This window comes from Neolamprologus multifasciatus, chromosome 7, assembly GCF_963576455.1.
Source record: "Neolamprologus multifasciatus chromosome 7, fNeoMul1.2, whole genome shotgun sequence".
NCBI lineage: Eukaryota > Metazoa > Chordata > Actinopteri > Cichliformes > Cichlidae > Neolamprologus > Neolamprologus multifasciatus.
Window position 1 is genome coordinate 58,093,360 of NC_140445.1, and position 22,184 is coordinate 58,115,543.

The following is a 22,184-nucleotide window of genomic DNA, read 5'->3' on the forward strand; positions in this document are numbered from 1 at the left end:
CTAGGACACCAGGATTTGTCTCCGTTACGATGGCAACTATCAATTTGAGAAGAAGAAAATTCAGGTAAAAAAAATTATCCTGAAAACATGAACTGAAACTGTAAATTTGTCATAAAATATTTGATTTGATTTACATGAAGCTCCATCCTGATTGAAAAAAGCTACAGCTGCAGCTGTAGCAAAAATTCAGTTTACACAGATCACACTGACCTTGACACTTAGTATGATTTTATTCCATGTGCAAATACAGTAAAAAAAGGCGATGTCAGATAATATAAGATCCAAAAATAAATGTTATCCCAGTGATTACACTCCAGTTTAGGGGATAAAACCCTTTGGGGGAAAAGTGTATAGGTTTTATAAAAAAGTCATTTTAATTTTCAGTGTACGAGGAAAAAAATTGAATAAGCTCTGCATATGGTAAGTGCAAACATTTCCATGTCAGTTATCAGATGCCTAATTAGGATTGATTTGGGTTTTTTTTTTTTGCAAAGACAGCTAAAAAACAGATTAATATTTGAACAGCTTGTTAATAACTCTAGCTCTTTCAGTTTGTCTCTGTGTGTGAAATCCCAGCATAACTCCAAAGATGCAACTGCAAATGCCATTTTTGCAGATGCCATCAAAACGTAGCCGCCTCAGTGTAGCATTTTCTCACATGACTGCCTTGTCTTCTCAGGTAAATGGCTTTTTCCTCAAATAGCACAGCTCTCTAAGGTGAGATGAGCTCATTATAAACACAGTCATAATCAGCATCACACTTTGCATCCTAATGATCATCAGTCTGTCCTTTGCTTTACTGCACATGAATGGACATGCTATATGCTCTCTCATTCTTTCCTGGGCAACATGGGAGTGTTAATGGCTATCAAGGCCAAAGCAGAATTTGGACTGCGCTCACTGGGCAGAACACATTAAGGTCTTAGACAGCAAATCTGTTTGTACACACACAGCTTATGCTCTGCAGGGTCTTTAACATTAAACTAAATTAGAAGCAAGAGTCAACTGGTGTGATTAACACATAACTCTAAACTGTGCCTCAATCTCATATGGGGGAGGAGCTCAGCTAAACAAACCCCTTATAGCAGCGGTCCCCAACCTTTTTTGCTTTTTTCACGGACCGGCCTTTAAGGTGTCGCGGATAAATACAACAAAATAAAACTAGTACCGGTACCGAAAAAAAGAAGATTTATTCATAACACACGTGAAAAGACCCAGGAAAACCGAGTTAACAATAAAAACGATAACAAAATAACGCTGAAAACCGATTAAAAACCCTGAAAACCATACATTTCACGCCTGAGCCTCAACTCTCGCGGCCCGGTACCAAATGACTCACGGACCGGTACCGGTCCGAAACCCGGGGGTTGGGGACCGCTGCCTTATAACGAGAGTCTTGCGTCTTTTCATAAAATAATGGCTATTCACTTTTCACTGTAATATAAAATTTACCCAAGATATGAAATAAAGTATGGGAGGTATGGTTTATAGTAACTTACATCGCATGTGAACTCCTTCACATTATGCTTGGCAATGGGCCATAAGCCTGTAGATAGGTGATGTGGAGGACGTGTAGAGGACGTTTTCTATAAGAACACCTTAACATGTTCCACTAAAAAAGGGAATATGCAAAGGGAATATGGAAAACCGAGGCCTTTCACTGAGCCATGAAAGTCCTTGATCATAGCTAAAAGAGTTTGATAAACAATTTATTCCTAACTGAAATGACAGATTTCTATGTATCCCGTGGCCTTGCTCACGAGTCAGCCTAAAACGGCAACAAAGATTGCCAGCGCTTATCGATGTGGCACCTGCAGCGATACAAGTGTTGTACTGTGAAAAAGGGACCCGATCAGAATTTCAGCTATCACCTGTAGTCATGAGCTCTGGAAACTGACAGAAAACAAGGCAGTAAAGTTACGTTTGCTTCACAGGTTTTTGGACCCTCAGGGACAAGATGAAGGACTAATGTATGCAGAAAGGATTTGGCATAAAAACCTTGAGGGGACATAAAACAGGAGAAGACCCTGGGGCAGCTCTAGAATATAGTGAAGGGATTATATATTGAATGTGAACTGGAAACACCTCAGAAACCCCAAAGTAGAGCTGGAGGATGTGACTAGTGGGAACAACATCAAGGCTATCATAATTATCAAGCTGCTACCACGAATGAGTGTCAGAGCATGCTGAACAGAGGTTAAGCTACTTGAAGAACTGGTATGTTACAGATCAATGCCAACAGCTTTGGAGAAAGACCAGCTAAAAGTAAACCACATCTACATTATTGATGAATACTGACCTGACTCTGAACATTTAACAAAATGAAAGCCATACATCTAGTTTTTAAAAAGCCTATCCAATCAAAGATCGGCTATGAAGGCCTTGGACCGGAAATGAGTTCATCACGGTGCTAAAATAGAGAGACAAACGACCACTCACACTAACATATACATTTACCACTAATTTAAAACTATTAATTAAGCTAACATGCATGCCTTTGGACTGTGGGGGGAAACTGGAGGACCTAAAAGATGAGAAACCAACCGGTAGGTTCAAAATAAGAACTTTAATGCTGTGAGGTGACAGTGCCGCCAGTCGAAACACAAAACAACACTAAAATGACTGCACAAAATGCACTATACTGCATGAAATTACCATAATGTGGAATTACTGTGTGGCTAACCCAGTCCAGAGGGCAATACTCTTTTAAACAAAGATGGAAAAGAAACTGCTAAATGGATCTGTGTTAGATTACTCTAAAAGATCAGTCCCTCTCCCCTGTGTCCTTCTTTGATGTATGAATTTTCCACAGGTAAAGCAGAGCAAGCTCAACACTCCATTTTCTCCTTTTTGTTTCTCTACCCTTTTCCTGTCCTCTATGCATACCTCGGGCCTATGGCTGTGTTGAGGTGCCATGAATAATCTTCACACCGCCAGCGTCTGGTGTGACTAATGCATAGATAGAAGTTGAAAAAGAGGTGAGGAGAACAGTAACAGAACAAGTAATTCAAAGTTGAAGGGAGCAGCACACCTCTCGCTTTTATTTGTAACATAATGGTCATTATACAGTATATCAGCAGGGAAATGAGGCCAATTCTTTCTCATTAACTATTGGCAATGTTGTGTGACTGAATTTTTATTTAAAATAAACTGTCCCCTAGACTCCCGTGAGTTGAGAAAAAAAAAAGGACGGAAACAACCAACAGCCCAAGCAACGATCTAACGGAGCCTGTGCTGGCTGAGCTTTAAAAAAAACTAACTTGGCTCCAAAAAACTGAACAGCTTCATCTCTTATTTAATGTACCCTGGTCAGAGGGCATCTCATATACATACACTTCTAAATAAATACTGACGAAATATTTCCCTACTGCAACCGCAGGGAAAGTTGGATACAAAAGATCAAATATGGTCTATTGCTCAGCAACATCACAAAGTGTCTATCTGGCTGCTTGAAATCTTTTTTACAAACCCAGACAAATAACTGAGAGCTCAGGTGCACAGTTCAACATCACAATTTCTGACAATGACACTGACGAGACAATGCTCCATTCTTGATGATTAATTATCCCTTTGTGTTGTCAGCCCATTACGGCAAGTAGCCAATTAACCTTTTACGACAGAGCCAAATTTGCTTTGTCCCGATAAAACTGTGTCATATTATCATATTAACATCACGAATCATGTCTAATCATACTGTCTACTACATCAGTTGGAGTTGGAGTGAAAATCGTAGCCACAGCTTTGATTATTGTTTGATTTTGATCTTTAAATGAAAAAACAGAAGTCTAACCTGTTTACCCTTTCTATTGTCTCCATCGAAACCTTTAGCTGAAGGGTAGCCAAATCCTGGCAGCACTGCACACACGTGAGGAGGAGGAAGTGATGGTGAGTTCCACAGGAACCTGCTAGAGTGGGCTGTTGACTGGCCAACTAATTTCACACTCCCCTGGCACCCATAATGCCTCTAGAGTTACCACGGGCATAAACAGAAGGTCAGAGAGTGAAACGGAGAGAGGGAGGGAGAAATATTACAGAAAAAAATATCCAAGGACAGCATCAGTCTCACTTGGGCGCAGATTCTGGCCATGGAGACCAGCTGCTCGTTTTAGGCTTTTTATACATTCTCACTTTAATCCATGGCACACACAAAAAAAGGAAGGTCTCAACTTTTTGTGTACAGAAGACTGCTATATTTCATTTTTCTTTACTTTCATCGTTCTCCCTTTTGTGTCACTTTATGTAAGCCTTGTGCACAGTGACGACAACAACAAAAGATGTATATCTCTGTCAGCGACTATTCACGCCAACGCAGCACCAGATATAGTAGAAAACGCACTTACTTTGCTATCATTATTGGACATAACATGCTTCACAGAAAGAGTGGAAGGTACATTAATGATACGGGGAGACTTTTTTTTAATGAACTAAATTTACTTCATGTATTCCACTTCATTTGTTTCATTTTATTTGATTGTGGTACACTTAGTGCATACACTTTAGACTCTAGAGTTTTAGTGCTTATTGATGTGTGCAAGTCTTTTATATGATTTAGCAGATTATGCTGAATGTTCTCTGGCTGCAAACTGCAGACGGATGACAAGACTATGGAGCAGTGTTTGCGTGTTTGTGTGTTAATGACAGAAAATGAGGTAAAAAACGTGAGCGCCTGTGAACGTGTGCGTGTGAGTCTCTTTGATGGATGGAGTAAAGTGACAAGAGAGTATTAGAGGAGAGAGGAGTACGGCTGGAGCTGTGTCCGTAATGCAATTCCCTTGTCAGACATCAAGCTGTTTCACACAAACACACGTACATTTGCACAGAGCGTGCGGCATCGCGGAAACACATTAGGTGGGAGCTCTATGTAGGTGATCTTGTGCTGATATATGACCATAATAAAAAGCTTAACAAGTGTCTGCAATCCAGTTTAATCTTTTGGTTCAAGATGTGATCAGAGCTCTAGTTTACTGTGCAGTTTGTCTGGTGGTTCAGAGGGGAAGAAACTCGTCCCAGCATCCTGCAGCACCAGTTCATCTGCTGCATTTATCTATCAACTAGGTGACATTACTCAGAGATGTAGCTTCAGAATGTCACCACTGTCTCTCAGTATCTGTCACACAACCCAACATCTGAACAAACACACATTGGCAGCTGTCAATTGGTCCCGGTGGTGATAATTATTAGTCCCTTTCCATCTGTCTGTCTCTGACCTGTGCACGTGGTTGTGTCTCCACGTACGATTACATGTACCACATCTGAAGTATGTTATTTGTGATTCCAGCACGATACCGCAGATGGGCTTGTTACATAAACAGGGTTTTTATTTATGCCTAACACTCATCATGTCACTGAACATACCAAAGCACCCTTACAACCCATGGGCCACCCAACAGCTACACCAAATGGAACTGATACCGATCTGTATTTCAATCTGTCACTACCACATTATTAACATATATTTTTTAGATCCAATACACAGTTTTGTAGCCAGGGTGGACTTTCACATGTCAAAGCCTGAATGAATAAACAAGATTCTGTACTGACTGATATTATGTCATGATTACCACAAGTAGCAGACTGTAGCAGATGGAATAGGATGCAGAAGGCTGCCTGGTGACTACCAAGTGATTCAGACACATCACATGGGGCTCTTTGCTCTCTGAAATTAGGTTTAAAAATCAAAGTAGCTAGCAAAATCACAAGGGCAATAAAAATGATGTACTTAAGTGAATAGCTGCCAAGACTGACAAATGTGAGACATGAATTAGAAACAGGAAATAAAAACAGATTCACTTTTTTTTATGAAGCACTCTGCTAAGTTGAGTAAAAGCAGAAGTAAAAAAAAAACGCAACTGAACGCAGGTTATTACAAACCTGAGTCTTCCACGAGGGCCATGCCCATGAGGGTAGCCGTGGCTGTGGGACCGTCTAGGAACTGGTTTGTCATCTTCATGCATGTGATGTAGAGACGGTGAACGGGAATGGGAGGATCTGGAGCTGCCAGTACTCTGGAGACTGCTGTCAGGGATCTCTCCATGACGACTCTGATATAAGACATGTGTAAAACATCAATCACCTTCCCTGAGATCATCCTTCTCTTTTACTCCTTCACTCTTTCTTATGAATGCATTCATTTTTTTTTTAGGTTTACATTTCATATCTGCGCGACTTCGCTTACTTCTCCAAGGCTGCTGTGCTGTTGCCCAAAAGCAGGCAGACTGCGTAGTGAAGGGACGGGGGAGTGACCCTGGCGGCCACGCGCTTCTCTGGTTGGTTGAGGATGGATGTGATCGTGGTCCCCGTTCAGGTTGTTGTCGCTTGCAGAGCGAAGTAAGGAACGGGGTGAAGGCAGGGGGCCAGGCATCACACGTCGACGGTTGGTGTAGGAGGGAGTCTCCCTGAAAGGCACTAAGAAGAAAAAATACACATAATTATATACTGTTGGCATTTCAGTAAAACCTTAAGATGGATTTCCTAATCCACTGAAGTGGCTTATAAATCTTAGCAATTACCATATTTTAACTTTGAAGGATCAAATACAGAATAAGTATATAGAAAGGGATCATTGGACTTTTTGGAATTTGTTTGCAAAAAAATGCAATTGTTATGAAGTTCACTGTAATTTCTATTTCAGCATGCTGAATGTAAGAAGAGACACAATGCCTTTATGACGAGAGTGAGGCATTACATCCTGCTCACACCAGATGGCAGAGTTTTCCTGTCCTTATTTCAGAGAGAGAAACTACTAAACTCAGCAGGGATCCAATAATCCTCAGGAACATTTTCCAGTTCTGTTACATTTTCATCTCTTTCACTTTTTCTTCTTTGTATTTTCCAATGTATTTAAATTATAATCACTTTCCATGACCTCCTTCGCTATCTAGGTCGAGCTTGATGCCTCTCCAAGTCTACCATCACTTAATTCAATTCAGTTCTATTCACTCAGTTCTGCGCTCTGTATTGTAAGGAAAAGCCCACATTAATACAGAAATCAGACGACCCTCTATGAGCAGGCACCTGGCAACAGTGGGAAGGAAAAACTCCCTTTTAACAGGTAGAAACTGCAAGCAGAAGCAGGATCAGGGAGGAGCAGTCATCTGCCATGACTGGTTAGGGGTGAGGGTAAGGAGATCGGACCAAAGACACACTATAGAAGAGAGCCTGAGTTTAATACTCATTAATAACTTAAATGCAGAGTGGTGTAGTGAGTGAAAAAAGATGAGTGAAGAAGTAACACTTAGTGCATCATGGCAAGCCCCGTACACCCTAGGCCTTTCGCAATGTAACTAGAGGAGGATTCAAACTCACCTGATCCAGGCCTAACTATAAGTTTTATCAAAAAGGAAATTTTTGAGCCTAATTTTAAGAGTAGAGATGGTGCCTGTCTCCAAAATCCAAACTGGTTCCACAGAAGGCCTGAAAGCTGAAGGCTGTGCCTCAGATTTTACTTTTAAATACCCTGGGAACCCCAAGTTCACTTGTAACTACCTCTGTCAACTTACCAACATCTGATGCTTTGTGGACCTTAACGATTTCTGCCAGGTCAAAGTTCCCAGCTATAATAGCCACCTGAAAATGGGAACAGAGAAAAGTACAGGAAGTGGAAAGGAGCAACATGAAAAAAACATTTCCGTCCTAACTCTTTCAATAAATATTCAACACTTTCAACACTTTGTTGAAGGAGATTGTGTAAAATTCTGTATAGCGCTACATTGACCAACCTCCATTATGTAAAAGCAAATTATATTTGATGTGCATAAAACAAATGTCAGTATGTCAGTATCAATTTTCTGCTTCATCAGCTATAAAGGCTGCATATTTCAGTTAATTTAGCTGTGACGTACTAGTGTGTAAACCTTTTGTATACCTCACATACCTGAAAAGCAGTCTGGCTATTGTAGTTCTTTATCTCCTTATTGGCTCCCCGGAACAGGAGAACCCGTGCACAGCTCTCCTGAAGGACAACAGAGAGTTGTGTGTGTTTACCTATAGGAGTATTACATGTCACTGTCCTTCATTCTATTGTATGCAACAGCATACACATATGCAAACAAATACACATGATGACTCCCAAACACAGATTCTAGATAGACACAGCAATCACTTACATATGTGATTCTTTGGAGCACTTATGGATGTTGTTTTGCAGCTTCTAATTGTCCTCTCAATTAGACACGGACAGTTTAAGAAGTATAAGTCATGTTTAACGAATTGCTTCACATCTACTGTCTGCATTAGTAAAAATAGTTTTTTGAATGTCAGATCAGACAAAGTGCACCTAAAATTAACTCCTCGTCTGCTAACCAGTGCAGCTATTAATGTGCGTATCAGCGATGGGCCAAAGAAAATTGTATGTCTCCAGAATCTGTTTTCTAACATCACATGCTACTGAAAAAGGAAGACCAAGAAAAGCACATCACGCCATAGAGGCAAGATGAATTATTTCAAATTTACTAGGAAAAACTTTGAACAATTCGGACATGGTTTTAGAAAGTCAAATATCAAGAGGAATATAATAATTTGTGTGCTATGCAGCATGACAGTGGTTGCCAGAGGCAGCATTACAAGCAACCTCTTTGATCACTTCTAAAAGAAACAGACTTACAAAACTGTTTGAAAATGAGTCTGACAGAGGTGACAGTGTAAAAAAAGAACAAGAATGTCTCTTGAGAAACGCCTGTGGCTAAAACATGAATTTGTGAATTCAGGAAGAAGCCCGTTCCTTTTTAAAAAATACAAGGCAGGCATGTTTGAATTCAATGAGTTTTTGACAACTAAGGCACTATTTTATGACGAGAAACGTTGGTGGAAGAACACTTTAACTGCTGCAGGTTGAATCTAAACAAAAATATGATCTAAAGTTACAAAGAGAAGTTAGCCACAGACACACAGACACAAGGAAATAAGGCAGAAAGGGCAGAGAGTTGGCAAATTACACAAGAACCGGACTAAAAATCAGTGGCAACATGGAGGGATGAATCCAACTTTGACAGAAAACGAGCAAGGATATCTTGTTTGAATTCAATGAGTTTTTGACAAATAAGGCACTATTTTATGACGAGAAACGTTGGTGGAAGAACACTTTAACTGCTGCAGGTTGAATCTAAACAAAAATATGATCTAAAGTGACAAAGAGAAGTTAGCCACAGACACATGCCGTGTTCCCACTTCAGAAGGCTTACACTATTGATCTACATTATGGCTTTTAAAACCTAAGACAGACAGGTCCTCATAGTGTGACTGTGTATACAGATTCATGTTTCCACAATATGTGAAATAATCCCCACCTATATCAACATCATTGCAGTGATACAGTACAAGACAACATTTTTTCTAGACTTTCTTGTATTTTTTTTTTTTACTGGTTTTGTGCAATAGTTTTTCAGATGATTCGAAGGCCTTCAAAGGTTTTATTTGGACATTGATTGCTTTTTTCAGTCCAGTCCTTGTACCTGAGCATTTTCAGAGGAATATTTGCATTTTTTTTGCTTGTTTGTTTGCTTGTTAAGCAACTTAACACTAACCTATGAAACATTCAAGTATAAATGTGTCTACATGTAACAGCCAACTTAGCAAAGACCCAACTTCAAATTGTATGTTTAGGCACTTTACTGTCAAGTCATTTGTTCCCATTTATTCAACAAATCTACTAAAAATGCCAGAGAGATAATTTGTATATTTGCACTAAGACGGTGATTTTAAAAGCACTAATAGAAACTTAACATATCTTGGCATGGAAACTACAGTATCTGAAGGTCCTATCTTTAAAAAGAAAATAAAAAAAGAAAGAAAAAGAAAACAAATCCAACAAAGTCTGAAACAGAACATGAGAGAAGCATCTGGTCCATCAGTTGATGGATTTTCTGTTCAGTGAGCCCTCATCAGAAATGGTCTCAATGGAAGGGTAGCTTTCAAGAAGCCATTGTTAAGGAAGGAAATAAGGGAGAAAGGGCAGAGAGTTGGCAAATTACACAAGAACTGGACTAAAAATCAGTGGCAACATGGAGGGATGAATCCAACTTTGACAGAAAACGAGCTCCAGAGAAGAAATCTGAAGTACTGTTTAAAAAAACCTGGAGAACCATTTCTGAAGTTTAGTAAACAAAAATTATAAGATATAGGCCGTGCTCAAGAATAAAGGTTGTCATACCAAATATTGACTTTCATGTATGTTTTAATTGTACAAACTTTACATACTGTATTTCCATATAAATGTTTCCACTTTGTAAAAGCTTCAGTAAATCACTGAGTTTTTATGACTTTGTGTATTATGTCTTGGACGTTTCCATCTAAGCAAATGTTTAGTACATATTGAATTTTCATGGGACCAAATTTTCTTTGGACTCAAATGTACTCAAATGAGTACATTTAGCAATATCAGCCAGAAAGTGTGGAAGCTCCAGTAAATATAGTAAACAAAAAGTTGTCGCACAAATACTTGTGGCATGACATTTTGTAGGTGGTTTGAAAAGGTATTTAACATAATATACAGCTTGTTTGAAAAGCAACAGATTAATTAGAATTCAAAAAGTGTGGGTAAAAAAAAAGATGGGATTAATTTAATAATAATAATTAAAAGAAGAAGAAGAAGAAGAGGAAGGAATCTTAACAATTACAGAACAGACTTCCTGATTAGTTCACAAAAACAAGTTTACGTTTTACTCTGTGTAGAACTAGTGTGACATACTGTGTGTAAATGAGTACACACCCCTAGGCAAGAAAGCCCAGCTGTAAATTGACAGGATTGTGTGTCCATGTGCTGGCTGGTTGAGGGTCGATATGTAATTTAACACAGAGAGCAGAATTAATAGGACTAACCTTTCACTAAAATCAGCAAAGTGACTCTAGTGACTCTTAGTGAGTCACACACATTCAGGAACATGCATACCCAGATTCATTTATTATGTTGTTCAGTTAATACATACATGTGGTTTTACTCTTCAGGCTGTTTATAGCAGATGATCCACTCCTGTATGCAGTGGAGCACCCTCTTCTGGTAAAACACAGATGCTAGTATTGGCGGGGGATGTGATGGATCACACCTTTAATCTGTTGCTTTTCAAACAAGCTATATATTATGTTAAATAACTTTTCAAGCCACCTACAAAATGTCATGCCACAACTTTTTGTTTACTATGTTTACTGGAGCTCCCACACTTTCTGGCTGATATTGCTAAATGTACTCATTTGAGTACAGCTGTATATTAGGCATGATGCCAGGAGAAACACAAAGAAATATGAAAGGTCTCTGTAAACACTGATGGTGAATACACCGGGTATATTTAAAAACAGAGTGTTATATGCATAATATATGATTACTCTTTATGCTAATATCTAAAACACACTTGAGTCTAAAATTGCCAAAAAAGCTATATAGATAAATGCCTACGGCTATTAGATTAAGTAATGCTAATCACCCATACCTCAGGCAGCTGCACACACACAGATACACACACACACATACACAGGTAAATAAACGCAGACATTTTTCAGTGTAAAGCCTCATAATCATCATTCTTTGAGAACCCTTAATGGGTACAGGTTTTCATTCATGCAGACCTTCAGGTGCATATGAAAAATGTACAAATATATTTCCATCATCTCTTTGGTGTGACAACAGAGAATAATGGAGACTATATATCAAGGTTAGAGAGGAATGCTACAAGTGAAAGAAGAGAGGAAGATACAAAGACTATGTGAAGGTCGTTTAGAGTGAGTATAACACGCACCGCAGTCTTCCTTTCTAGCAATGACACAACAAGGCCAGGCTAGTTCAAAAGTTTCAAAACTTTTCCAAGCAGTCTCTATAAGCAGCGATAATAAGTGTCTGTCACACAGACCAGGTGGACCTGAACTTTAGCATTATTAATTATTGCTTATTAATGCTACTTTGGCATTTAACCTGCAAGGTAAACATGCATGTTATATTGGTATTAACCTTGAGTATGTGTCTTGACTCAAACGTGTGTTCTAATTAACCTAAAGTCATTATGCACATGCACAGACACACAGTCTAATTACAATGTGGACCACATGTGTTCCTCTGCAAGTCTTCCTAAAAGAATCCATATTCCAGTTCTCACTGCTGTTTGTTAAATGCGATTACTTTAGATTCACAGACATGCAAACAGAAGTGATTTTAGTCAAGTACTCTTCACTAACGATCAGGTCAGTCATGTGTAAAAGGTGTGACAGATGGTTCCTCTAACAGACATGTTTATACATTTGAGGATTCCTTTTGCCCTTAAAATTAAAGCAGCCGATCTGGCATCCTTCACTGAAAAGTGAGCATGCTTTTACAGTTGTTTGTGATTAACATCAAAGAGGATTTAAAATTGAAACATTTATATCAAGCTAATATGTTATTCTTCTGTGCAACAACAATATAATAATTAACAATCTAGCAGGATATCATTGGTCTGACTGCTTTGGATAGATCCGTTTGTGTCTTGCACAGCCTCTGTTTAATTTCACTCATCAGTGTTGCCATTTTCTGCAGTACTTTGTCTCTTCTAAATCATTAAACCCATGACCTCCTAAGCATGTGAGCCCTGCCTTCGTTCACTGCTTCTGCCAAGCTGAAAGCCCAGTAAGTAACTTAAATAGCCAGTCAGACCCAAAGAATAGGACCTTCCGGGCAGTGCTCAAGTACATTTTATTGATGATTACTGAATCTTTTTATTCAGCAAACTCCATCTTCATCTTTCTCTCCATCCATCTGTATGGATCTATTGACATTAGAACAACTGGTTTCCCAGTTGATTCTAGCAGTGCATTTCTTACTTTTATTGCACATAAGCATTCATGTAGGCCTGCTTTTGGCCTTCTGAACCCCCCTTCGACACACTTTTCCTGGGATTGATCAGCTCAACATCGTATTCGTCTCGAGTGGCAGGATAACAGCCGTCCTCATCACAAGTGCTTGGACAAGATCCATTATGAAACTAAAGACTTTAAAGTTGCAGAAAAAGAAAGTTGCACAAGTAACTGTAAATTAAACTATTTACCCAGTCTGTCTGTGGCTGCATTCCCCTCTTCGAAAGCAGGCACACATGTGTTTCAATCAGTTCAGAGGATTTTATACTGGCAATATTTTCCTGAAAATATAGCTAACTACTGTTTGCTAGTGGTGTAATTCTTCAAAACCACTGTTAAATTTATACCTTGATATTTTTTTTTTGAAGTGATGAAAAAAATAAAGAAGAAGAAAAGTCCACTCTCATAGTTAAGGTGCAAAGTAGGAATGATGCTGGAATACATTTGTGGTCACAGATTGAGAATTACTGTATGCCATAATCATTCCTGCATATTTAATGCGGCCATGCAAAATACCATCTTCATACAATTAAAATCTTCAAGTCACCGGCCCTTAAATTACACAAGGTTAGGTCAAGATATTGCTTTTTTATTTAGACCTTTTAAAGAACAGTGACCAGCTACGTGACATTTTCACTGCTGAAAGAAGAAAAACGCTGGAAAAATAAGACAAACGATAGATATAAAAATTTTCCATGGGTGCATTAAATCTAGTGATAGCTGGAATAGGCTCCAAGCCCCCTACTCCACGCAACCCTGAAATGGTTAAGTAGGAGAAAATGGATGGATGATACCTCTAATTCAGAGCAAAGGTAAAGATCTAAACCTCAAACCAAGTCTTCATACGATTTGTTTTTCATACTAAATTTTAATATTTGATGTTTTGGGAATTTCCTGCACTAAAAAGAGAGATCGTGACAATGTAATTGTGTAAACAGGTCCATGTTCCCACTACATTAGTAATACATTACACGCACTCTTCTGAGCAGTGAACATGAAGTGCCTTAAATCACACGAATGTGTTACAAACAATAAGTATTAAGTATTTATACTGTGTTCACCACACACCAGGGCTCGCAAAATCGCTAGCCCGACGTCCCGGGGCTAGCGATTTTTCCAGTCGGGCTACCAAAATCTAACTCAGCCCTGCCCGTCGGGCTATCATAGGAAAATATATGTCAGTGCTTTTGCATTCTTTCGCCAATGTAGCTGAGTAATTATGTCATTGGCATCGATGAGCCACTGTCAATATGTGACATATTGAAATCGCGTTTGAATTTGCGCTTGCTTTTTGCTTTCATTTTCATTTTGCGATCGCGCGAACGGTGTATAGAGAGCGGCAGCACTGATTGGTGAGTGACGATTAATTGCGCACCAATTCCTCTGACATCGTCTTATCACTCATTAGCTTACTATTCAAACGCGACAAGTGAAATCTCTCGCAGCAAGCTTAAACATGTGAGAGGTTGAGTGCGCAAAGAATCACTGATCATTATGTAAGTACGTGTGTAAAAGCAGCAGGATTTACGCTGGTATTTTAGTTCTGCTCAGCCAAATAAGACAGGTCAGGGTGAAGAAGGGGCAGCCAAAGAAAAGCCGATCACAAAACGGAAAAGATATGACAAATCGAGCCCGTTCTCACTCCCGAGGCGTAACATGGCGACGTTTTGTCACGTCCCGCGGCGTTCCTTAGGAACGCGAAAGGAGACTTTCGGCGTTCTTATGGTACGCGGCGGGTTATGGCTGAAATCCAGTGCAATGACGCTCCCGCGGTAATCAACGTTCCAGCCCTGTATTCCAGCCCTAAACCTAACCTTATCCCTAGCCCTAACCATAACCATTTTCCTCACCTTAAACAGGACTTAAATGATGTTAAATAGCGTGTTTCTAAGCTATTTGAAGGAAAAGAGCGAACATGTGTAGATCGAGTCCATACGGTTCTCACATTTCCTCATTTTTCCGAGGTCGTCATTTAGGAATGTGGTGGGTAGCCGAAAACGTAATATGTTGACGATTTGTCACCTAGCCTAAAATGTTACGCTTTGGGAGTGAGAACGTGTTGGACAAATCAGACTATGAGGCAAAAAGAAAGCGCAGCTTTTTTGGTTTCATGGACAAAAGAATTTCTGTGGCTGGAATATGACGAGCTAAATATCATGATGTTCTGCCAGGTGTGTTGTGAGTTTCATTTGATTTCTGAGTCGACAAGCGCCTTTGTTACTGGGACCAGTCATTTTAAGAAAGACCCCATCAGAACCCATGAGAAATGCAAGAAATGCATTATTGCCCAGTCTGCAGTATCTTTCCCAGAACAAACACCAATTGCAAAAAAACATACTACAAATAAACCAAGCACAACAAGAACTCCTGAAAAAGCTGTTTAGGACAGCGTGCTATATTGCAAAGAGTGAACTACCATTGGCAGAATTTAGCCGTCTTTGCAAACTTCAAAAAGCAAATGGCCTAGATCTTGGTTCCACTTACTTCTTACCTGTGACTTCAGTGAAAATTTCAGATTCAGGATCTGACACAGACTGATTCATGTTCTACACAGTTCTTACAAGTTCATAGAAATTTCTGTTCAATTAGAACCAAGTATTTGAGTTGATGGTTTTAATTTTTATACAGTTGTTGTGATTTGTATTTTAACAATTTTTTTTTGATTAATTTTTGTTTCCGTTACAATATTATACTTTAATGTATAATATTGTAAAGGAAACAAAACGTAAAAAAAATTTCTTTTTTTATTCGGGCTACTTAAATTTATTTTGGGCTACCAAAAACTGAAGAATGCCTGCCCGAAGGGCTACCAGAGATTTTGAAATTTTGCGAGCCTTGCACACACACACACACACACACACACACACACACACACACACACACACACACACACACAGAGAGATAATGTGATGTTGATCATCACGACTGAAATTAGCTGTGCAGCACTATGTAAAACCACAACATTCCAACACACACGTTTCAGTTCATTTGGGAGAGAGAAAGCGAGAGGAGAAAGCACTTATTTAATGTTAATCAAATCTCCGCTTCCCAGCAAAGCTGTACAAAAGCTTCTTCTCTTTGAGAAGCCTTAACCCCTTAATGCCTAGTGTATCACATTTAATACATGCAGTTCTTTGACACTTCTACATCATCAGTGTGATTTTTACCCCCTTCAGGCTTCATAGGGTTAAACCAAAAAGCACCTGGCTGTTCTACATCTACATGGTTTATACTGCCCTCATCTCCCACTACCCTAATCTACTTCTTGTTCATTCATATTACGAAATACTGCATGTTAACATCAAGCATTTATCCTCATTATTATTAATATTATTATTATTGTTATTAAAATATTGTTTTATTTGAAGCTACTATATCTAGATTTGAAGCTACGTGCAGATTTTCTTGTAGATTACACAGATATCAAACTCACTAAGACTCACAGCCATCTGGCACTATAAAAGCTGGTAGGCACGTATTCACAGATTTATACTTGGATTTGTGCAGTTTTGTTTTGTTTTTTTCTGTTTGGTTTCACCAGAACAAAATACAAACTAATTCTATAAACAAGTATTTACTATCTTACTATAGACTGATGAAAGTTTTCAATGATCTGAAACTGTTGGAAACAGTGAAATTAGACTGGGTGATATTTATTAACACGGGAATGGAAACTGTAGCTTATTTAACACTGGTACACAATTCTCCTGCCATAAATATTTAATGCGTGCAAACCTGAAGTGGGAAATAGTGCCCTACATGCACCATTTACTGTTTGAGTAAGATTTGCTAAATAAGTATATAATGCCTAGTCTGTCAGACAAAGTTTTATTCTAAAAATTAAACAATCTATGAATACGTACTCACTGGACACATTATAACTGCTCAGCCAATCAAATATCAGCAGTACATTGCACTTAGTCATTTAGACATAGTCAAGATGACCATCTGAAGTTTAAATTGAGCATCAGTACAGCGAAGAAAGCTACTTAGAAGGTGGTATGGTTATTGGTTTCAGACGAGCTTGTCTGAGTATTTCATCAATTGCTGATCAACTGGGATTTTCCCATACAGCCATCTTTAGATCTACAGAGAATGGTCTAAAAAAGAGGAAATATCCAGTCAGCAGCAGTTCTCTGGGCAAAAATCTCTTGTTAACGCTGGTCAGAGGAGAATGGCCAGATTCCTCTGAGTTGGTAGGAAGGCGACGGGAACTCAAAATACACTTGTTATAACACTAAAAACCTTGAAAACCTTTTCCTTGAAAAACAGGAAATGGAGCCAACAGAAGATTGGAAAATAAACATCACCAAATAAGCGCTGTTTAAATACCTCAGTCTGCCTGAACCATGTCCATCCCTATGCATGTATGACCACACCTATCTTCTAAAGGCTGCTTCCAGCAAGGTAACGAACCATCTCACAAAGCTCAGATAATATCCGACTGGTTTCTTGAACGTGACAATGTGTTCACTGTATTCAAAAAGCCTGAAAAGGGAGATTCACAACACGGATATGCAGTAAATTTGCAGCAACTGTGTGATGCTATCATGGCAGTAGTAATCACTGAGAAAATGTTTCTAGCACCTTATTGAATCTACACCACAAAGAATTAAAACTGCTGTGAAGGCAAAAGTCCAACCCAGTGCCAGCAAGGTATACCAAAAGAAGTGAATGGCATGTTTATATGCGCTGCACTGACATCTTCGGTATGAGAAACGTGGGCTTAGCGTTAAGAGCAATAGACGGGGCATGGAAGCTGTATGGCAATTATAAGCAGGCTCAAATGCGTCTTTAGATGCGATTTGTTTAGAAACACGATCTGCAAAGCATCGAGAATTAAATTACATTCTATCCCTGCCTGGTGCATACTTTAATGCAAACTGTATTAGTAACCCACAACTGATAAAATATCTCTAATTGTTGCCCACTTCAGGGACACAACCACACTTAGACCAATTCTCTTCAGTTGGCCTTTTTAGCCTGGCATCAAAATTCATACAGTGGAGAAAATTGCCAGGTGGATTATTCCTGTGGTTTCGACGTTATGAATCTGTCGAAGTTATGAAACACACACAAACACTCGATGCAGCGTGGTGGCTGTTTTGTAACTTTACAGACACTCTAAGTATCAACCCTGGAGTCTCTGAGTTTAATAAATGTCCTTGACCAAGAAAGTTGAGTGGCACAGCGTTCAGTGCTGTAGCACAATCATTGCTTCTACTATTCATGGAAAACAGGCATAGACAAATACTTACACTGAAAGAATATATCATCAGAGTTAGGGATGGGTATTGAAACCCGGTTCTTGTTGAGAACCGGTTCCCACTGTTTCAATTCCTTGGAATTGTTTGCCATTTTTGCAAACGATTCCCTTATCGATTCCAGTCGCCCCGAATGACGTCACCACGTTGCGGAGCGTCGCTTACCTGGCAGGAAACACGGTGCCTAAGCGGCTCAAATGCTCAAAAGTTTGGTTATACTTTACGAGAACGGATGACAACACGGCAACTTGCAATACTTGCAAAGTAGATATTTCATTTAAAGGAGGAAACACTACGAATATGCAAAAGCATTTGCTCACAAAACACATGATGACCTTAAATGAATGTCGTGTTTTTAATTCCGCTCCGGACTCGTGAATCTCAACCCAGCAGCAGCGGTAACGTTTGCGCGTCCTCTCCCGTTAATGCGGCAGGTAAATAATCAACTAACAGTGCATATTCAGGGCTCTAGACTAACTTTTTGACATGGGCGCACCGGTACGCCTAACTTTAAAAATTTAGGCGTACCGGCACAAAAGTTAGGCGCACTCAAATTTTTCAACCGCATCGCTTAACACCGCAGTTTTGCATGTGCACTTTCTTTGGGGGGGAAGTTCATACAGACAATATTCATTTCTAAATTATTAACTAACAAACTTGTGCTTAAAGTGCTTTGTCAATATTGTAGAAAATGTTAAACTTAATCATCATCTCGGCCTCCTCTGACGACCCGTTTGCTACTGTCTGTTGCTGAAAGGAACTGGGGAGAGGGGACATTTGGGCAGTGCATTTATTGCAGCATATAATGTGTTTCCTGGATACACTGTGCTTTTTCAGCATTCAAAGATTGATGGCACCGTGTCAGAGCACTGGCTCAATTTAGACAGCCTCAGACGGTCAGAAATATTATAATTCTGATCATTTATCAGTACTGATACATGTGAGACTTCATCAGAATTGTGAAAATCACAGCAGATGCCTTTGTGTGAAAGTAACTGAGAATAAAACACAGAAAAACATGAAGGAGATTTTCCTGGTCTGGCTTTTTATAGCAGATAACCTTAAAAATATTCTGCAATATTCTGCAATTTTGCATAATTTTAAGAAGTTTAAGTCATTTAATTGAAAAAAGAATAAAACAGCGCTGTAAACAACGGTAGACTGGTGGGTAATAAGCAAACGAATAATGCAGAAAACAGAGATTTGAGACGGGAAACTGGTCCTGAAGTACACACAGAGAGAGACAGCTGTGCATGAAGTGTGATTTTTATCGTGGTGGAAGCAAAACAGCAAAAGTCAGAGGGAATTCATGACGACATTGATCAAATGTGAAGCGTAGTTTGCTGCTTCTTTTGCTGCTGGCTCGGCGAATTTTGGTTGGAGAGAGACAAAACCTGCAGCTCAGAATCAGCGCAAAAAAGACATAAACACAGAGCGGACCCGACGCATCAGAATCGCTAAACTCCGACAGCGTGTCCGTGTACGGGCCGTCGGGTGAGAAAGCCGAGAAAGACAAAGCTGATTCTGATGCGTCGGGTCCGCTCTGTGTTTACGTCTTTGTGTGGAATCCGTTAATGAATTGATATCGCTTTATTCAAGCTACTCACCTCTCTCTTCCACCTGCACTTTCAACTGAACCACGGCCAATCAGAGAGGTCCCGCCCCTGACTATCTCTGATTGGTTTAGTCCACGATAGGGGCATAATGTGTGTCTGTTGTTGACCACACGAGAGTTGCAGAGTTTTTTTTTGTTACCCGAACAGTTGGTCGCACAGGTGTTCTATCTTGTTCAAAGAGAAGATATAAAACAAAGCTAATCGACTTTAGTGTTCTCCTTTTTTAAAAATAAGAATCGATAAGAGAATCGATAAAGAATCGAATCGTTAAACAGAATTGAAAATGGAATCGGAATCGTGAAAATCTTATCAATACCCATCCCTAATCAGAGTATTCAAATCCTTCACCTTTTGCATGCTTTATGGTATTCAGCTGGTAGGGTACAGTATAGAAAAGGAGACCCTGTTTTTGTATAGGTACCACAGTTCACACACTGGTAAATAAGGCACTGATCAGAGCAAGGATATATCTTATCCTTTGATTCTTCCACAAAGGCCTCAATAATTCGGAAAAAAGATTAGGATCCTGCAGCATATTCCTAGACAAACTGAGTAGCTTAGAGGAAGGGTCACAGTCAAGGAGGCAACCAAAAACCCAGTAGTTGCCCTAAATGAGGTTTAGAAGTCATCTACAGAGACTGGGGCAGTTGAAAGGATAACAGAACTATATCAATTAGTAAAAGGTCAAGACAACAATGAAATGGCTTCAGGACAAGTTTCTGACTGTGACTGGTGCAGCCAGAGGGCAAATGGAGCTTGAGAGGATCTGTCAGGAAGATTAAAATAAACTGACCAAATCCAGGTGTGTAAAGCCTGTAGAGGCTTAACCAAGAAGACTCAAGAATGCACTGGATCCCAAGTGTCTGAAAAGATCTGAAATCCTTTGCAAATAGTTTTTCTTTTGTTTTATGCATATGTTTGTTTACTTTATCCTTATGGGTTATTGAGTATTTACCGATATAAAAAACATGACAATGAAGTCCAATAAAGGATTGTGCTTAATGTGCACATGCTGGATTTCTCAGACCTACTTCACAGACAACAGATATACAGTGCAAGATTTTTGAGTTATTCCTAATAGAATATTTATGTATAATTTTAGTTTTTTTTAGACAACAAAAATCACTAGTCTAAAGCGTATTAAGAAAGCCAACACACTCAGCTGTGAAGCTAGGTCTGGTGCCTGCCATATAATGTAAATGCATCAAAGAGCCATTAACCACCATGTCCTTGATTTTTCACCCTGCTGCTGAATGTGACATTTCTCTACTGTACTGACACTAAACATCTACACTGGATGTAAACTGTGTAACGCACAGGGCTACAACACAAATGCAATTCCCTCTATTCTCCAAATAGTCCAAATTCTCCAAATAGTCCATAAATGTTATTTATGTTTTTCCTGAAACAAGTGTTTGTACCTGGTTGTAGAGCGCACACACGTGCAGAGCCGTGTTTCCAGATGCATTTTGAGCACTCATGTCGGCTCCATAGAATAGCAGGTGTTCCAAATGCTGCACATGGCCATAGCGACATGCCTGAAAGGACAGAGATAAAACTTTTACACTAACAGAGTCAAAAAGAAGTAAACACGGTCTCTGGGAAAAGAATGCAAATTAGTGGGATAACATATATGTAGGGAAATGAAATATTTAAAGAATGACATAGTGGCCAGTCCAGAAATGAACCACAGATGCAATCTGCATTTGCAACTTAGCCAAATAAGTAAATTAGTCAATTTTCAGGTCTTAAGGTTCATCAAGAGCCAAAGGGCAATAATCGCTGTATTAAAATACTGTTTCTGGTCTGATTTGTTAATTGGGGTGTCACTAACTAAAGCACACCATCCATTTCTGTTCAACTGCCAAATAGTCCAAAATAACAGGCAAATGTACCAATTTCACCAACAAGGTAACAGAGATTTGTTGCTTGTTAAATGCCCCATCACCCAGGTGGTGCAGGTGGTGGGAGACAGAAGGACTCTGGCCAAAATAACATCTCTGATGGACAGAGTCTCCCACCCCATGCATGTAGATGTTGCTGAACTGCAGAGCTCCTTCAGTGACAGACCGCTGCATCCTCGATGCATGAAGGAGCGTTTCCGCAGGTCCTTCCTCCCTGCAGCTGTCAGACTGTGCAATCTGAACTGCTCCCAACAAACATAGATGTTTACATCAATGCTGTAACTGCAATAAGTTAGTTAATTAACCAATTCGCACTACAACCTGGTTTGCCTCTTACCTGTAATTATTTTTATTTAATTTAATAACTGTACAGTACTCTCTGTTTATAGTAACCATTGTCCTTAATGTAAATATGTAAGAAAAATTGTGTATGTTTCTGTTCCGTGTCCTGTGTACTGTTTGTTTGTATATTTGTCTTTTTGGCTGCTGTTACAACCAAATTTCCCCTTGTGGGACAATTAAAGGATTATTCTATTCTCTATTCTACCCCTGCAAGGACCTGTTATAAGCCAAGAAAAATCTATCTT

General features: G+C 39.3%; 1 protein-coding gene across 16 annotated transcripts in view; it reads right to left on the reverse strand.

Moving 5' to 3' along the window:
- shank3a (SH3 and multiple ankyrin repeat domains 3a) overlaps positions 1–22,184 on the reverse strand; it is a 213,741-nt gene that overhangs the window by 72,231 nt on the left and 119,326 nt on the right. For 15 of the 16 annotated variants that reach the window (XR_014875360.1, XR_014875361.1, XM_085168500.1 and 12 more), the window contains 5 exons: positions 21,115–21,231; positions 7,874–7,951; positions 7,500–7,566; positions 6,176–6,405; positions 5,872–6,041 (listed from right to left, as the gene is read on the reverse strand). Coding sequence is in view for 14 of the 16 variants with exons in the window: in XM_085168500.1 (XP_085024626.1) it covers positions 5,872–6,041; positions 6,176–6,405; positions 7,500–7,566; positions 7,874–7,951; positions 21,115–21,231 (662 nt within the window). In the remaining 2 variants the exon portion in view is untranslated. Of the gene's footprint in view, positions 1–5,871; positions 6,042–6,175; positions 6,406–7,499; positions 7,567–7,873; positions 7,984–21,114; positions 21,232–22,184 lie in introns of all 16 variants that reach the window. The other variant, XM_085168506.1, reaches the window with a different exon arrangement.